Here is a 13,590-nt window from a genome sequence, read left to right as displayed (position 1 = left end):
TAAACAATTGTTTAATGTATGATTTAGAATTGGTTTACAATCATTAGTAGTTTATTTTCCCCATATGTCAGTGTGGGTGTCGGGATGTTTTTACTTTCATTCAGCTACAATGTGACAACGCTCACTTTCTACCTTGTGCTGTGATCTCATGCTCTTCCTCTCCTCCTCTTCTCTTCAGTGCCCTCCAGCACCCGGCTCTGCTGCAGTGTTTGGCCCAGTGCACCGAGATCACTCCCTACCTGCTGGTGATGGAGTTTTGTCCACTGGTGAGTATCCAAACCCACAGGTCCGGTTACAGTAAAAGAGATGAATAAATATTAAGTAACATCTGAAGATAAATCAAACCTGGTGCCAAGCGGAGTGGAGTGCTGCCTCGGCCCTGCTGTGTTCCCATCCCATGTTGGAAATCAGTCACTTTAAGGATTTTATTTTTTATTAAAATCACTGTTCCTTTGCAGCGAAGTGTTTTCTGTCAAGTCTTTTGACCTTTCCTCTTAATTCAAAGTCTGCGATACATCCTGTAATAGTTCAGTATATTAAATGGATTAAAAACTCCTAATGTTTTGTAGTTTAGATGATATTTTGTTAATTATCGTTGGCAATAAAAACATTCTTGTCAGCTGCTGTAAATATTTGGCACACTACAGTTGTACCACTCAAACTGCAGCCTATCGGCTCCAACAGGCTCGATTGGCTCAGAGGATTAAACGCTGATAATTGAGGTGATATCTAAGTAATCAAAGAACTGGCTTCTACTTTAGATCTATACATTTTGAATTCACTCCACAGTGTAAGTGGTGTAAGTTGGTGATAGCTAATAGCTCAGGTATATCTGAACAGAAGATGTTCAGATATACCTGAGGAGGAAAGTCGGTCATTGCAAGCTAATAATTATTATTAATTATTAATAACTATTAGTAAGACGGAGGAGGATGAAGGCTCTGTCATGGAGACAAGCTTTGTCCAAAAACAACCATAATTCCCTGAGATGTCTGTCCATCCCAAACATTTCAATACATATAAAACAAGAGAGCAGACATGTTCATCTGGTGCTCTTCCATGCAGGATTCCAGATTCTAATAGGAACAAGAGATGGGTGACTCTTGGCCCCATTAAGCACAGTACAATGACAATACTGCCCTCCAGTGGTCAGAGGCTGTAACATATCTATTTTATCTACTGTGTCCAGGGGGATGTGAAGGGTTACCTCCGAAGCTGCAGGTCCTCAGAATCCATGACCCCAGAGCCCTTGATTCTTCAACGGATGGCCTGTGACATCGCCTCGGGACTCTTGCACATGCACAAACACAATTTCACGCACGGGTAGGAAGCTATTTGTCAAAAAGAACACACCAGGCCCGTAGCCAGTGTCTTTTATTGATCAGTAAACTCTGCCTTTTGCTTCCCGGTTGCTTCCTGGAACAATATCCTGGTGCTGCCTGAGTGCTCCTTACAGACTCCAGCATCAGTGATTTTGTTGCAGGCGGTGACCCTCATCTCCACAACAACTCAAGCCTCCATCCCGTCGACATTTCAGCACCATTTTCAGAGACAGGAGTAGCGGTTGATGTGTGTTTTCAGAGATATGAGTGTTGAACTAGTCTAACTTTGAAAGACGAATTGTTTCATTTTGCAGTCGGTCAGTGTTTTGCATGAAGGGCTTCTATGATGATATCCTGCAATGTTCTGTTCTTATTTTTTTTGTTTCTTAATAATGAAGCTCTGTAACATTTGTTTACCCCCCCCCCTTTGTGACCAGTGACCTGGCTTTGAGGAACTGCTTGCTGACTGCTGATGTCTCAGTGAAGATTGGAGATTATGGTCTGGCCCAGAACAAGTACAAGGTCTGTTTATCACAAAAAAACATGCAAAAAGTAAGAAATATAAAAAGTATTATTTAAAATTTTAGAAGTATTTGGGGAAAATAAATGGATGACATCAAAAGTGAAGGTTGTGGAGTTAGTTTTCTGTAGACATTGTCAAGCAAGTAATAACCAACAAACAATGTATGAGTGCATTCATAAAAAAAGTAAGCTGAAGGAGAACTGATTTTTATTTTTATCTTTATGCTTTTTTGTGTTTTTACTGTCATGACTGATTAAAAACAAAATTTAAAATGTGTGATTGTCTTCTGTCTCTTTGTCCATCCTGTCAGGATGATTACTACCTGACTTCAGATCAGATGTGCGTGCCGCTGCGCTGGATTGCTCCAGAGCTGGTGGATGAGGTGCACGGAAACCTGCTGGTGGCTGACCAGACCCAACACAGCAACATGTGGTAGGACACACGCACACACGCACACACACGCACGCACATCTATATCGTGATAAAGCCCTGACTGTGAATGAAAACATGAAGGAAGCAAGATAACCAAACATTGTTTAGCGACCAGCTCAAGTATTAATACATAGGGTGGGGATGACATATGCTTGTTGTGATTGCTGTTTTTATGTTTCATCATCACATCATCCATGATATCCTGTGTCTCAGGTCTCTGGGCGTGACGATCTGGGAGCTGTTTGAGCTGGGCAACCAGCCCTACAGACACTACTCTGACAGACAAGTACTGACCTACGCTGTGAGGGAGCAGCAGCTGCGACTGCCCAAACCGCTGCTCAAAGTGCCGCTGGCTGAGCGCTGGTGGGACTCAAACCCAACCACATTTAGAAACATCTTTAAAATATTGAACAGTTGTTGTTTTTTTCAGGAGATGTGCAAACATGGCAAAACACAACACTCAGAAACACAGTTCAATTACTTTTCTTCTGCAGATTCTAATTATCATGCAAATTCTGTTATAGCAACAGAATGGCAATGAAAAAGTCTATTTGACTATTTCTCTTTTTCTCATGCTTGTGCTCCTCAGGTATGAGGTGATGCAGTTCTGCTGGCTCCAGCCTGAGCAGAGACCCAATGCAGAGGAAGTCCACTTGCTGCTCAGCTACCTGTGTGCCAAGGGGGCCAGCGAGGTCGAAGAGGACTTTGAGAGGCGATGGCAATCCCTGCGTCCCAATACTGTATTCAACATCCACCGTGGTGCCTCAGCAATGTCCCGAGACCACCCCTCATCAACCTCCTCCTCTTTTCCCCTCCTTGAGCAATTTCCGGCTGGTGATGGCTACCACTCGGAGTCCGGAGATGATATACTTACGGTCACAGAGACCAGCCATGGCCTGAACTTTGAGTACAAGTGGGAGCAAGCCAGAGCAGACCAGTCGTACAGAGCCCCGGACTCATCTAGTACCCTGGATCAGGTCAACCATCATCACCAGGAAGCGTTTTACCCACCTGGAGGCATCGTGGGAGGCTGCCCCATGGAGAGTCTCAGCCACAGACTTTCTCCTTCTTACTACCAATCAAAACATCTACACGCTCCAGGCATACTTCCTGTCCTCAGTGCCCACAGCCCCTCAGTAAGCAGTGAATACTACATCCGCATCGAAGAGCCAGTAGACTGTAACATCGATCTGGACTACACCATGTGCTCCTACAGCCCAGACTACCAAGGCAGCAACGGGAGCTTTCTGACAGGGAGCGCCGACTCAGGCGAGTGCATGGCCTGCCCGTCACAGACCAAGAACACGGGTCCTTTTTGGTCAGCAGACATCCATAAGTCAGATATGTATGACTCGAACGACTCAAGTCCTGCTATCTCCCTAACAATGGAGCCCCTTTTAGGGCAAGTGTTGGACAATAGCCCACTGCGACCCTGGGAGTCTAGTCACTACGTGTCCTATAAAGACAGAGACGGGGGTTACTACTATGAGCACTCGCCCCCTTTGGGAATAGATCACTATCTGATTGGACGTGACTCCTCCAGTGAGCGTCATCAGGAGAGCTGGGGGTCAAGGAGCCTGCGTCAGGCCTTGGGTGAGTTGGATAACCCGCTAGGCATAACCCCCGCCGTCAACAGTACACCTCAACAGGCCTACAGGGACGCATACATGGACGCAAGTCAGACCTCCATCATAGGAAAGAACGTGACGGGGGGCTACTACGACATGATGGGCTCCCTGAGGAAGACCATGCCCGGCCACACCAGGCAGAACAGCCACTCTGTCAGCATTAACATGGAGACAGAGGGGGCGCTCTTCATTGGGCACAGGGACAGCGATACAGAGGAGGAGGAAGAAGAGGACATATTTGTTGAGAGACACACCTGCAACACTTGGCCTTCAAAACATCGCCACAGCAGCGTGGGTCACCACAGCAGCGTGGGTCACCACAGACGCGCTAGCCACAGCTGCAGACAGGATGCCTACGTGGATTTCCACTACACAATGCCAAGTACAGACATTGAAGACTCCTGGCCGGAGGAGCATAGCCTGGCCTTCCACTCTCTCCCCAAACCCGTTGACTATCTCGAGCCCCACCAGGCCAAAGACAACAGTGCATGCCTTAGTCTGAGTAAACATCATGCAATGGTGCCCTCAGACAACTGCAATGCCTACATCTACCTGTGCCATGAGGGCGAGACTCAGGTGCCGGCATCTGGAGATTGCTGCCACTCGCACTTTGTTGACCCGCTCACAGGCTTGCTAGTCAGAAACAACAGCTACAGTCACAGCTACAGTCACAGCAGCTACATCAGCGATAAGGCCATTGACACCTCAAGCAATGACGAGATGATCAATCTATCACCGGCTCCAGGGGGTCCCATTGTGGCCAAACCTTCTTTGATAAAGACCGAAGACAGTAGAGAGCAATATGTTGACCTTACAACTGATAAAGCTCTCTTCAAAGAGAAGCGGGAGGATGTAATTAAAGAAAATCTAATCATGCAAAAGCCGGCAGAGCCTCAAATAGAAGAGGTGACCCTGACAATGACTGCAACCACTCCGCCTCCTGATGACAACATGCACGTGATGGTGGCCCTCACAGATCCGCAGTCTGAGTTGAGTCACACCGGCGACAGCGGTGTCGACCGAGAGGGCTCCAGCGTCAGCCTCACCGATATCCTCGACTGCAGTGACGACGACGACATCACAGATGACATCACCGACGTCACCTCAGGCATCTTTGCAGACGAGTCCAGCGAGCTGAACGCCTCTCCTGCCTTCAAGTCGCCCCAGAAGCACGTAGGAACTCCTGATTCCATGGATTCCATGGATCTGCCCTCTGCAGCTGGGTCTTGTGAAGGCTTCAGCCCCGCGTCCTCCCACCCTTCCAGCTCACCTAAAGCTATGGACAGTGGATACGACACAGAAAATAATGAGAGCCCCGAGTTTGTCCCCAAAGAGCCTCATGAACCCCGTGAACAACCTCTGGGAAATCCTACCCTTCATGCGAGCCTGGAGGAGGACAAAGAGCTGGAGGAGCAGGAAGTGGAGGATGAAGTAGAGCGAGAGGCTGAAGATTTGGCCTTGGGAGCCTCACAGACCAGCGACCACAGTCTTCTACCACTGAGCGATAAGACTCCATACAGAGACTCTGCCTACTTTTCAGACTATGAGAATGAAAGGCAGTCCAGGGATGAAGGGGACGAACTGTCAGAGAGACTGAGAGATGAAGAAAATGTTGAAAAGGAACAACGCATGGGACAAAGGAAGGGCGAGAAAAGGAAGAATGAGGAGGAGGAAGAGCTAAATGACACCGTAGTGAACAAAGACATGAAACTTGACATGAAACACGTATCAACAGGACGAACAGAATCCTCATCTCCAGTAGAGATGGATGCATATTTGACTGAAGAGTGTGACCAGGATGAGGTACTGGGGCTACATGTGGAGCCCTCTGACACCACTTCAATAACAGAGGGCGGGCTGGATGATTGGCCATCTCAGGAAGAGAGCTCTTCCCTAGGAGACTGGGCGGCAGAGGTGGTGGGGGCCATGGAAGAAGCCCTTGGTGCCCTGAATGGAGATTGTACCTCCAACGTCAAGGTAGAGGAGGAGGAGGAGGACGCAGAAGACTCTGTTCAGTATTTAGAAACAACAGAAGAGCCAGAGATCAAGATGATTCAAAACAGACCTTCGGGGATATCCGGTGAAATCCTGCACACTTTACCCAAAGATGAGGTGGCCTTGCAGCACACGGCAAGCACCAGGCGGTTTTCTTCGTCCTCTCCTCCCCCTCCTTCCACCCCTCCCCCTTCGCTGATTGCAACGGATGGCCGAGGGTCTCCGGCCAACGGGGAAGAGGCGGACGAGGAGGACGGCGACAGCGATGACAGCGACGAGTCGGATGAGGAGCTGCGAATCTACAGCGTGCAGGAGCAGAGCGGCGGGGAGGAGAGCGATGACGAGTGCTACCCGGTGCCCATCGTGGTGAGTGACAGCAGCGAAGACCACAACCTGCGCAGCCTCCTTAAGATGCCGACCCTGCTTACAGCGGAGAACCTGGAGGAGGAGCTCGAATGCAAGAAGAAGACGGTGTCTTTTTTTGACGATGTCACCGTCTACCTGTTCGATCAGGTGAGTGGCAGAAAGGGTATATTCAAACGGTTTAATTAGTTAATTTATACTTCAAACCTGCATTAATCAATGTTCATTATATTAACAGTAATTTGAGTAGTGCTGCACCTGAATCCTGATTTGGCTGTTCAATACAAAGATACAGCTATTTGTTCCTTTTTTTATTGCGTTTATGATTAAATTGTTTATTCGAGCACATTGTCTTTCATAGATCGAGCCTTTTAAAAAACAAAGACGGCTCAACTTGGGGTCACCTACAGATGATTCAACTCACTGACCTTTAGGGGGCAACCCTACATTTCAGTTAGCATGTGGCTTAGTGTAATTATTGTTATTACGCAGCGCTGAAGAGCTTTTTAGAACAACAAATACTTTAAGTAACCCACTCTACACTGCCTGCCTAACAGCAAACGGCAGACAATGTTACAGAGAAGCTGGTGGGTGAACATACTGTATTTGAGCACCAAGAAGGTCAAAACTGGTTATTTTTCTCAGAAGTTAGTGGAGTCAAAAAGAGTGAACATTTAACTTGCATTCATCAGGTGGGCTATATGACTCAGAAGTAATGCTAGTTTTGCAGTAAGAATCTTGCTAATACGTTGATAGTCTTTGACACAGGGAAGTTGAAGTGGCAGTGAATCCGTCAGCTGTCTTTGATCTGAAGTCCATCGAACAGTTTCTTCTGCTTATCTTCCCTGTCGCTAGGAAAGCCCAACTAAAGAGCTGGCTGAGCATGGCTTCCCTCTCGGAGCGGAGGGTCAGAGTTCACGCACCAAATCCCAAGAACGGCTCAATGCCTCAGATGACTCTTCAGATGGGAACATCTCAGAGGAGAGTAAGTAGAACAATGCATTCCTTAATGTAGATATAGTGTTGATGCAAATACAGAGAGGATCAATCTGTTCTTCAGCATCAAGAAAACTCATTTAGTTGGTAAATATCAATTCTTCAATAAAAGATAAGATCAAAATATCTAAATAAATACTTAAATATCTTATTATGGTCTGCTCTCAGGTGCAGGATATGAGTGGGAGGACGACTTCCCCCTGCTCCCTCTGCCAACATCCTCAGTGGCATCTGACTCCCCTCCCCCCCGCTTTATCCCCAAAGCTCCGGACCCCAAACCAGTCGCACAGTTCTCCCGCTTCACTGTCTCCCCCTCCAGCGTGTCTCGTTTCTCCATCACTCACATCTCCGACTCTGACATGGACTCCGCAGGAGGTGGGTCGCATCATCTTTCCTCATAACAGACGGGATTTTTTTAAATATGATTTGAGTTTTTACTGATTTGACTCTCACACATAACAAATGTATAGTTTTCTGAGACTGAGATAAACATGGTTCCTCTGAGGTTTAATTTGAAGCCTTGACTTTTGGAGTAACTGTAATCTAAAGCTAGATGAATTAATCATGTGCATGTTTTAGCTAATATGGTTATTAAAATCCTTCTTTATCTTGTGTTAGACTTGATCCCAGTTTTACAAACTGGCCCATTAAAGATGTAGTTGTTTGCTACGACGTGTTGCCACAGACTGATCTACAGTAAAACTTACGTACCGTGCTGATTAGTTAATAAACTTTCTGGCCAAATTTCATAGAACTCTGCCAACATTGTGGAGGAGCCAGATGCCTAGAAGCCTGTAAAGAGCCCTTGTGTTCGTTCATCGTCTGTTCCTCGTTCTGTCTTTTGCAGGAAGCAGTGAGGATGGGGACAAAGAATAACGAGCTGTGGATACTTACTGCCTCTCCATGACGAACACTTGGCCTGCTAGCATGACTTCTACTTTATCTTTTAACGTCAGGTTTTAGAAACACAGGACAGTGCCTCTTATCGCCCGTCGACACTTTTGAAAGGTCTGTCTTACTGACCTGAGCTGTTTAGAGTACTGAAAAGAGAATAATTAATATATACACTTTACAGAATATTATTATATACTGTATGTATGATGTACATAATCTATGAAAGCGGGGGGAACTTTGAATTGTGCATATTTTTCAGATCAAAGAGACACAATGGAAGGACAGACCTTTGAAAAACATCTCATTTTCCACCTCTTTCACCTCTTAATGTATGATGGGAAGCATTCCTGAGAGAGTGGAACCACCTGGACCAAGAGTAAACTGTTGTGAGTTAAAGACGTCACCTTTTCATCAGAGGATCGGCTCTTTGAAGGAGCCTGCACAGCTCCACAGACTTTGTACTTCTTAGGAAACTGCTTAACTTGTCTTAATAACTATCAATGAGAATCCTTTAGGTATCACAAGTAATATATTGTTAATATTTGGCTTCATCCAGAGATAAAGGACATGCGAGCGTGAAAGAAGGAAAGGGAATTCCGATGGGTCACGTTTGGTTACAGAATGTTTTGTTTGTGTGGAAACAGCTGATTGAACCTGGACAATGTGATATTTTGTGACTCTTTCTTTTGTACCAGGACCACTACTGTACTGTTTTACATAAATAAGTGGCTCATTCTCTCTACCAAATTGAGTGCCAGCACCGCCATCACAACCAATCCCTCTTTGTTGTAAACATCCGGCACAACATTGTCACTATAGTGACAGGAAGTCCTGTCAGATTTAACGCTTGTTAAAGGCTGAACAGGTTTTTCAATTGAAGCAATGCATGGTTTCAAGTATCTATAGGAATGTATTGCTTAGAGACATAAAGGGACAGTTGTTTGTTGTTTTGGAGCAGAGACAGGGAAATCCCTCCCATGTCTGGACCGCTACATAAAGACACTAGTTCTCTAATAACGACATGGGCCGATACGGGTGGGCAATGTGGATGCAGTCTTCATCACAATATATGTAATATTGTATCCTGATAGTGGGATACATCATTATCAAATAACACCTGGCAAATCACGGTTCGTCATCACATTGATGCACAGATCCAGTAAATCCAATATGGCCGGAATGCAGTAATACTCACATTCATTTGCAACAATATTCACAAAGGCCTAATACTAGCAGAGGTATTAGAGGGATCGATACCCTGCTGTAGTTATGCTCATTATATATCATCATATTGCCCAACCCTATCGGCCAATGTTTCAAAAGACAAACATGCAACAGTATTTAAAAGGCTGTTGAGTTATATTTTTGCCTGCTCATGAGTCTGAACATACATCCAGTGTTCCTCAGCTTCTGCTCAGCCTGCCGTGTTATGTTTGTGAGAGAAATGAGAACAGCTGTCTGGCTTTACTGTTACTGTCACTCGCTGTATATTGGCTACTGACCTTCATCTCATCCGTTTTGTGCAATGATGCCGGTATTAAGCTGAACCGAAGAACCTCTTCTGGTTCTTCTAACTCCTTATAATTTGGGTTAAAACAAGAAGACAAATCTGAGCGTCACGTTGAACCGGTAACAGAATGAGATTTAATAGCACTTGAAAGCTGAAATATAAAAAACAGATCAATTCAGTGTTGAAGGGCAATCGAGGGCTGACGCCACGATCATGACCTGTTGCAATGCTTTGCTCTCTGTGTGCGTAGATGTGAGGGAGTGAAATGTGAGCGGCCGTTGATGAGCTGCTGGTTGCCTCCTTTCAAAGCGCTCCATCAACATATCGTGTCTTCTACGTGTTTGTTTGCCTTCCAGGGCTTAAATATTCTGTAACAGTTAATCATAGCACCATCTACACAGCTGTCTGTAATATTTTTGTATCTCGACAAGAATACTTTTAAGAGTATTGATGTACTGTACCTGTATAGGAGGGAAGGTTAAATGTCTCATGTTTTATTGTTGCCAAAGAGATGTTGTGTTGTTGATTCAGGGGCAACAGTCAGTGTTGTTTTTACCCCAAAATGGAGACAGACAGGAGGAACGTTAAAGCAGCTTTGGCCTGGTCGTAAAATAAATCACAAAGGTTTTGGTTTGCGATACTGTCGATAACATGTGCCCCCCCCCGACCTGGTCACATCATTACTTTCTGTACCTTCTATCAAATATAAATAAAGTCTGTTTTACACATCGTAAGATATCTAGTGACGTCTTTATTTTATTTTATTTTAACAAAGATCATTGTGTGCTCACACATGGAGAGAACAGAATTCACTCTGACGTCTTTTATGTGGTTTAGTTTTGTCTTAATTTATTTATTCATGACGCTTTAAGGAAAATCACTTACAAACAAAAAATTGGAAAGTGGTGGAAAATGTGATTAGTGTTTGTAAATCTAGGTTCATACTGGGATCAGATTCCAATGTGAGCCGACAATAAGAGCCCTAAGAGTCTTCCATCTACAAAAAAAGGAAAAGATTAATATTATTGTTGGTGCCGTCAGGTGGAGGCAAGAATGTATGACTTTGATCACCTGATCTGACAGCAAAGAGGTGTCTGATCACAGCATTACATAAAAGATGTAAAGTACAATGTGGGTAAATACCTGATTCTTCATTTTCAAAATGAAATTAAAAAAATATGCTATCAAACATGCTTTTTTCGACATGCTATACTGTAGACTACTGCGGTTAAGTGGAGAGCAGGGTTGTCCTTCAACCAGAGGATCGGTGGTTCGATACCTGGCTTCATCCCAAAATTGCTCCCATGGATGTTGATGCTATACTATGACTTTTTTCGACATGCTATACTGTGACTTTTTATGACTTTTTCGACATGCTACACAGCAGCTGTTGGCTACTATGGTTAAGTGGAGAGCAGGGTCATCCTATCAGAGGATTGGCGGTTCGATACCCGGCTTAACCCCAAAATTGCTCCCTTAGCTGTGCCTATGTCAATGCTATGGAAGCCCATTTCATTTTTTGTTCTGTTAGGTGGAACAGCATCATTGTGATCACCTATACAGGTCACGCACGTTTTCAAATAATTCAAGGCAAGAAAGTTTGTCTTTGATCATCTGATCTGACACAGAAGACATCTTGAAAGACACAAATATCAGTCTGATCCCAGCAACACATACAAGACATACAGCACAATGTGGGCAATTACTTGATTCTTTATTCTCAGAATTAAACTGAAAAACAGACAAATCACATGATACATGTTTGACTGTCAGTCATATTTGTATTGCATTAGTCTTCATGTTTTACACCGATACAGGTTTTATCATTTGACCAGGATTTTGTTTTGTCTTTTTCTGCAAAACCAGTTTCAAAACTTTGAGAACATTTGTAAAATCGAAAGCATTATGCTGCCAACATATTAAATATGAAGCTCATTTTTTGAGTACATTAAAATCTTGATCAGTTCAGTTTTAAAAGCGTTTTACATTTTTAAAACATACTTTCAACTTCTCAAACCTTAGTCTTCATTTCATGAATTGTGAAGGGGACTTCTTCACTAGACAGTTATTTCCACTAACGGTTACACTCTTGAATCTCAGCAGTCTGTTTTAACAGGGAGTGGAATTAAAGCAAAGGTTCACTTAAACTATGAAAACGCACATCTGATTCACCTGTAGTGGTGTCTATGTGTTATCCAGGTTTAAAGATATACACCTCTGCCATTCCTGTCTTCACCAGCGTTGAAATATTCAGCAAATAAAAATAATCCAACAGAAACAGTGTTCTTGTAGCTCTAGATAATCCACAGAAAACTGTTTTAATTGGGACTACGTCTTCAGAAAACTGTTGAACGTACACTAGACTGTATGTTAGGGTGGAGTCTGAAATCTAGGAGACGGATGTATCTCAAAACTAAATCCATACCATCTGCACGGCCAAATACCAGAGGAAAGTGACATTTATGTTTTATATATCATCTCAGTCCAACAAATTACAACCTGTATCAGTGTAATCCGGATTTCTTGTCTCACTATGTCAAAGTTATCTTAAACATAAATTAATAATTCTTTCTCTTGCTGATTGTATTATTTAATTTCTCTTTTGAAAATGTTGCTTTAAGAAGATCTTACAAACTGCTTGTGCACAATATTAATCAAACATTAAATCAGTGTAATCTGAGAACCAGCACAGGACATTATCACTGCTGCTCATAGCTATTATTAAAGAACATAGGATCTCCTGTGAGTAGACAATAAGTTGAACATATAGTTCTATGAGTAGTGTGATCATCGATGCCATCACTCAGCACAAATATATTTCACAGATGCTGCTGATGTTTGTCTATTTTCAGTATTCGTTTCTCTCAATCATCGGCTGAAACATCTGACTCGTCGTACTGTAGATGATCCATCTCGGTCCAGACAGTGAGGGGGCAGTATTAACAGGTGAGGCTAAAAGGTGAAACACCTGATGAGATGTACAGCTTACCAACATCAGAGCCCTCCTGTTGACACGGCAGGGGGAAGAAGCTGTGTTGTAAAAGCACAGAGATGTCGTTGGGTGACTTCTCAGACCAGCTGCAGATCCTGAGTTCACATCATCAACCTTGTACGTTTTAAAGTGAAACGGCTCCACTGCTGTCCGACACCATTACCCATGAATGTGAGCTCGTCTTTACAGAATTACAACTCAGAGAAAAACAATCAATGGCAAAGCTTCTGGCTTTCAATGTGCTTTCCATAGAAGATCATTCATAAATCAATGCTAGCTGTTAGTTACATTATATTATGTCTCAACTATGACAGAGATTACTGCAAGTGTGAATTGTTGTGGTGACCTTCGTAATCATTTGTATTATATAGAAGCACGATTATAATTCTGTGGTTGAATCAGAGCTTTACAGCTGAGGAGAGAAGATGCAATTATGCACCAGTGATCCACCTGCAGCTGGTTTGAACTGAAGGCGAGCTCAGTACTCCCCCGAGGGAGTCGAGGCCTTCTCCACGGAGTCATAGTGAGCTTCATCAGGCAGGTCTTCCTCGACTTCCTCCTCCTCATCATCAGAAAGGGGCGGTTTGGCCGGGGCCTCCACGGCCGGCTCGATGGGTGGATCGTTGCTGGGGGGGAAAAAGACAATACAGTGAAAAACATGTTGGTTCTTTTTTTCAAAGGATTGATGTCCTGCAAATAATGAATCATTCAAATGAAATAAAAGGTCAAAGAGGCACGGAATGAAACGGATCGTTTCTTTGGCAAAATTAGTGACGTAAAAAGAAAAGCCTCATGAATCATGCAAAAAAAAAAAAAAAAAAGGTTGAGCATGATGCTGAAACATGAAATACGTTCTCTGAAATGTGCATTATGCCCACAGGTAACAAGACCACACACACACACACACACACACACACACACACACACACACACAC

General features: G+C 44.0%; 2 protein-coding genes across 8 annotated transcripts in view; one reads left to right on the top strand and one right to left on the bottom strand.

Moving 5' to 3' along the window:
* The window catches only part of aatkb (apoptosis-associated tyrosine kinase b), a 45,297-nt gene extending 35,643 nt beyond the window's left edge, over positions 1–9,654 (top strand). The window contains exons 3-11 of the mRNA XM_031842912.1: positions 51–266; positions 1,190–1,323; positions 1,760–1,844; positions 2,156–2,277; positions 2,491–2,640; positions 2,867–6,413; positions 7,119–7,248; positions 7,428–7,634; positions 8,107–9,654. Coding sequence (XP_031698772.1) covers positions 51–266; positions 1,190–1,323; positions 1,760–1,844; positions 2,156–2,277; positions 2,491–2,640; positions 2,867–6,413; positions 7,119–7,248; positions 7,428–7,634; positions 8,107–8,135 — 4,620 coding nt within the window. The 3' untranslated portion in view covers positions 8,136–9,654. The remainder of the gene's footprint in view (positions 1–50; positions 267–1,189; positions 1,324–1,759; positions 1,845–2,155; positions 2,278–2,490; positions 2,641–2,866; positions 6,414–7,118; positions 7,249–7,427; positions 7,635–8,106) is intronic.
* A 1,332-nt stretch (positions 9,655–10,986) lies between these two features.
* Positions 10,987–13,590, bottom strand: part of baiap2b (BAR/IMD domain containing adaptor protein 2b) — a 56,614-nt gene continuing 54,010 nt past the window's right edge. For all 7 annotated transcript variants that reach the window (XM_031842836.1, XM_031842837.1, XM_031842839.1 and 4 more), the window contains one exon: positions 10,987–13,281. In XM_031842836.1, coding sequence (XP_031698696.1) covers positions 13,134–13,281 — 148 coding nt within the window. In that variant the 3' untranslated portion in view covers positions 10,987–13,133. The remainder of the gene's footprint in view (positions 13,282–13,590) is intronic.

Source organism: Anarrhichthys ocellatus, unplaced genomic scaffold (assembly GCF_004355925.1).
Source record: "Anarrhichthys ocellatus isolate YVR2014 unplaced genomic scaffold, GSC_Weel_1.0 scaffold4, whole genome shotgun sequence".
In the NCBI taxonomy this organism is placed as follows: domain Eukaryota; kingdom Metazoa; phylum Chordata; class Actinopteri; order Perciformes; family Anarhichadidae; genus Anarrhichthys; species Anarrhichthys ocellatus.
Note: the sequence above shows the minus strand (reverse complement) of the source record. Positions and strands in the feature narration are given on the sequence as shown.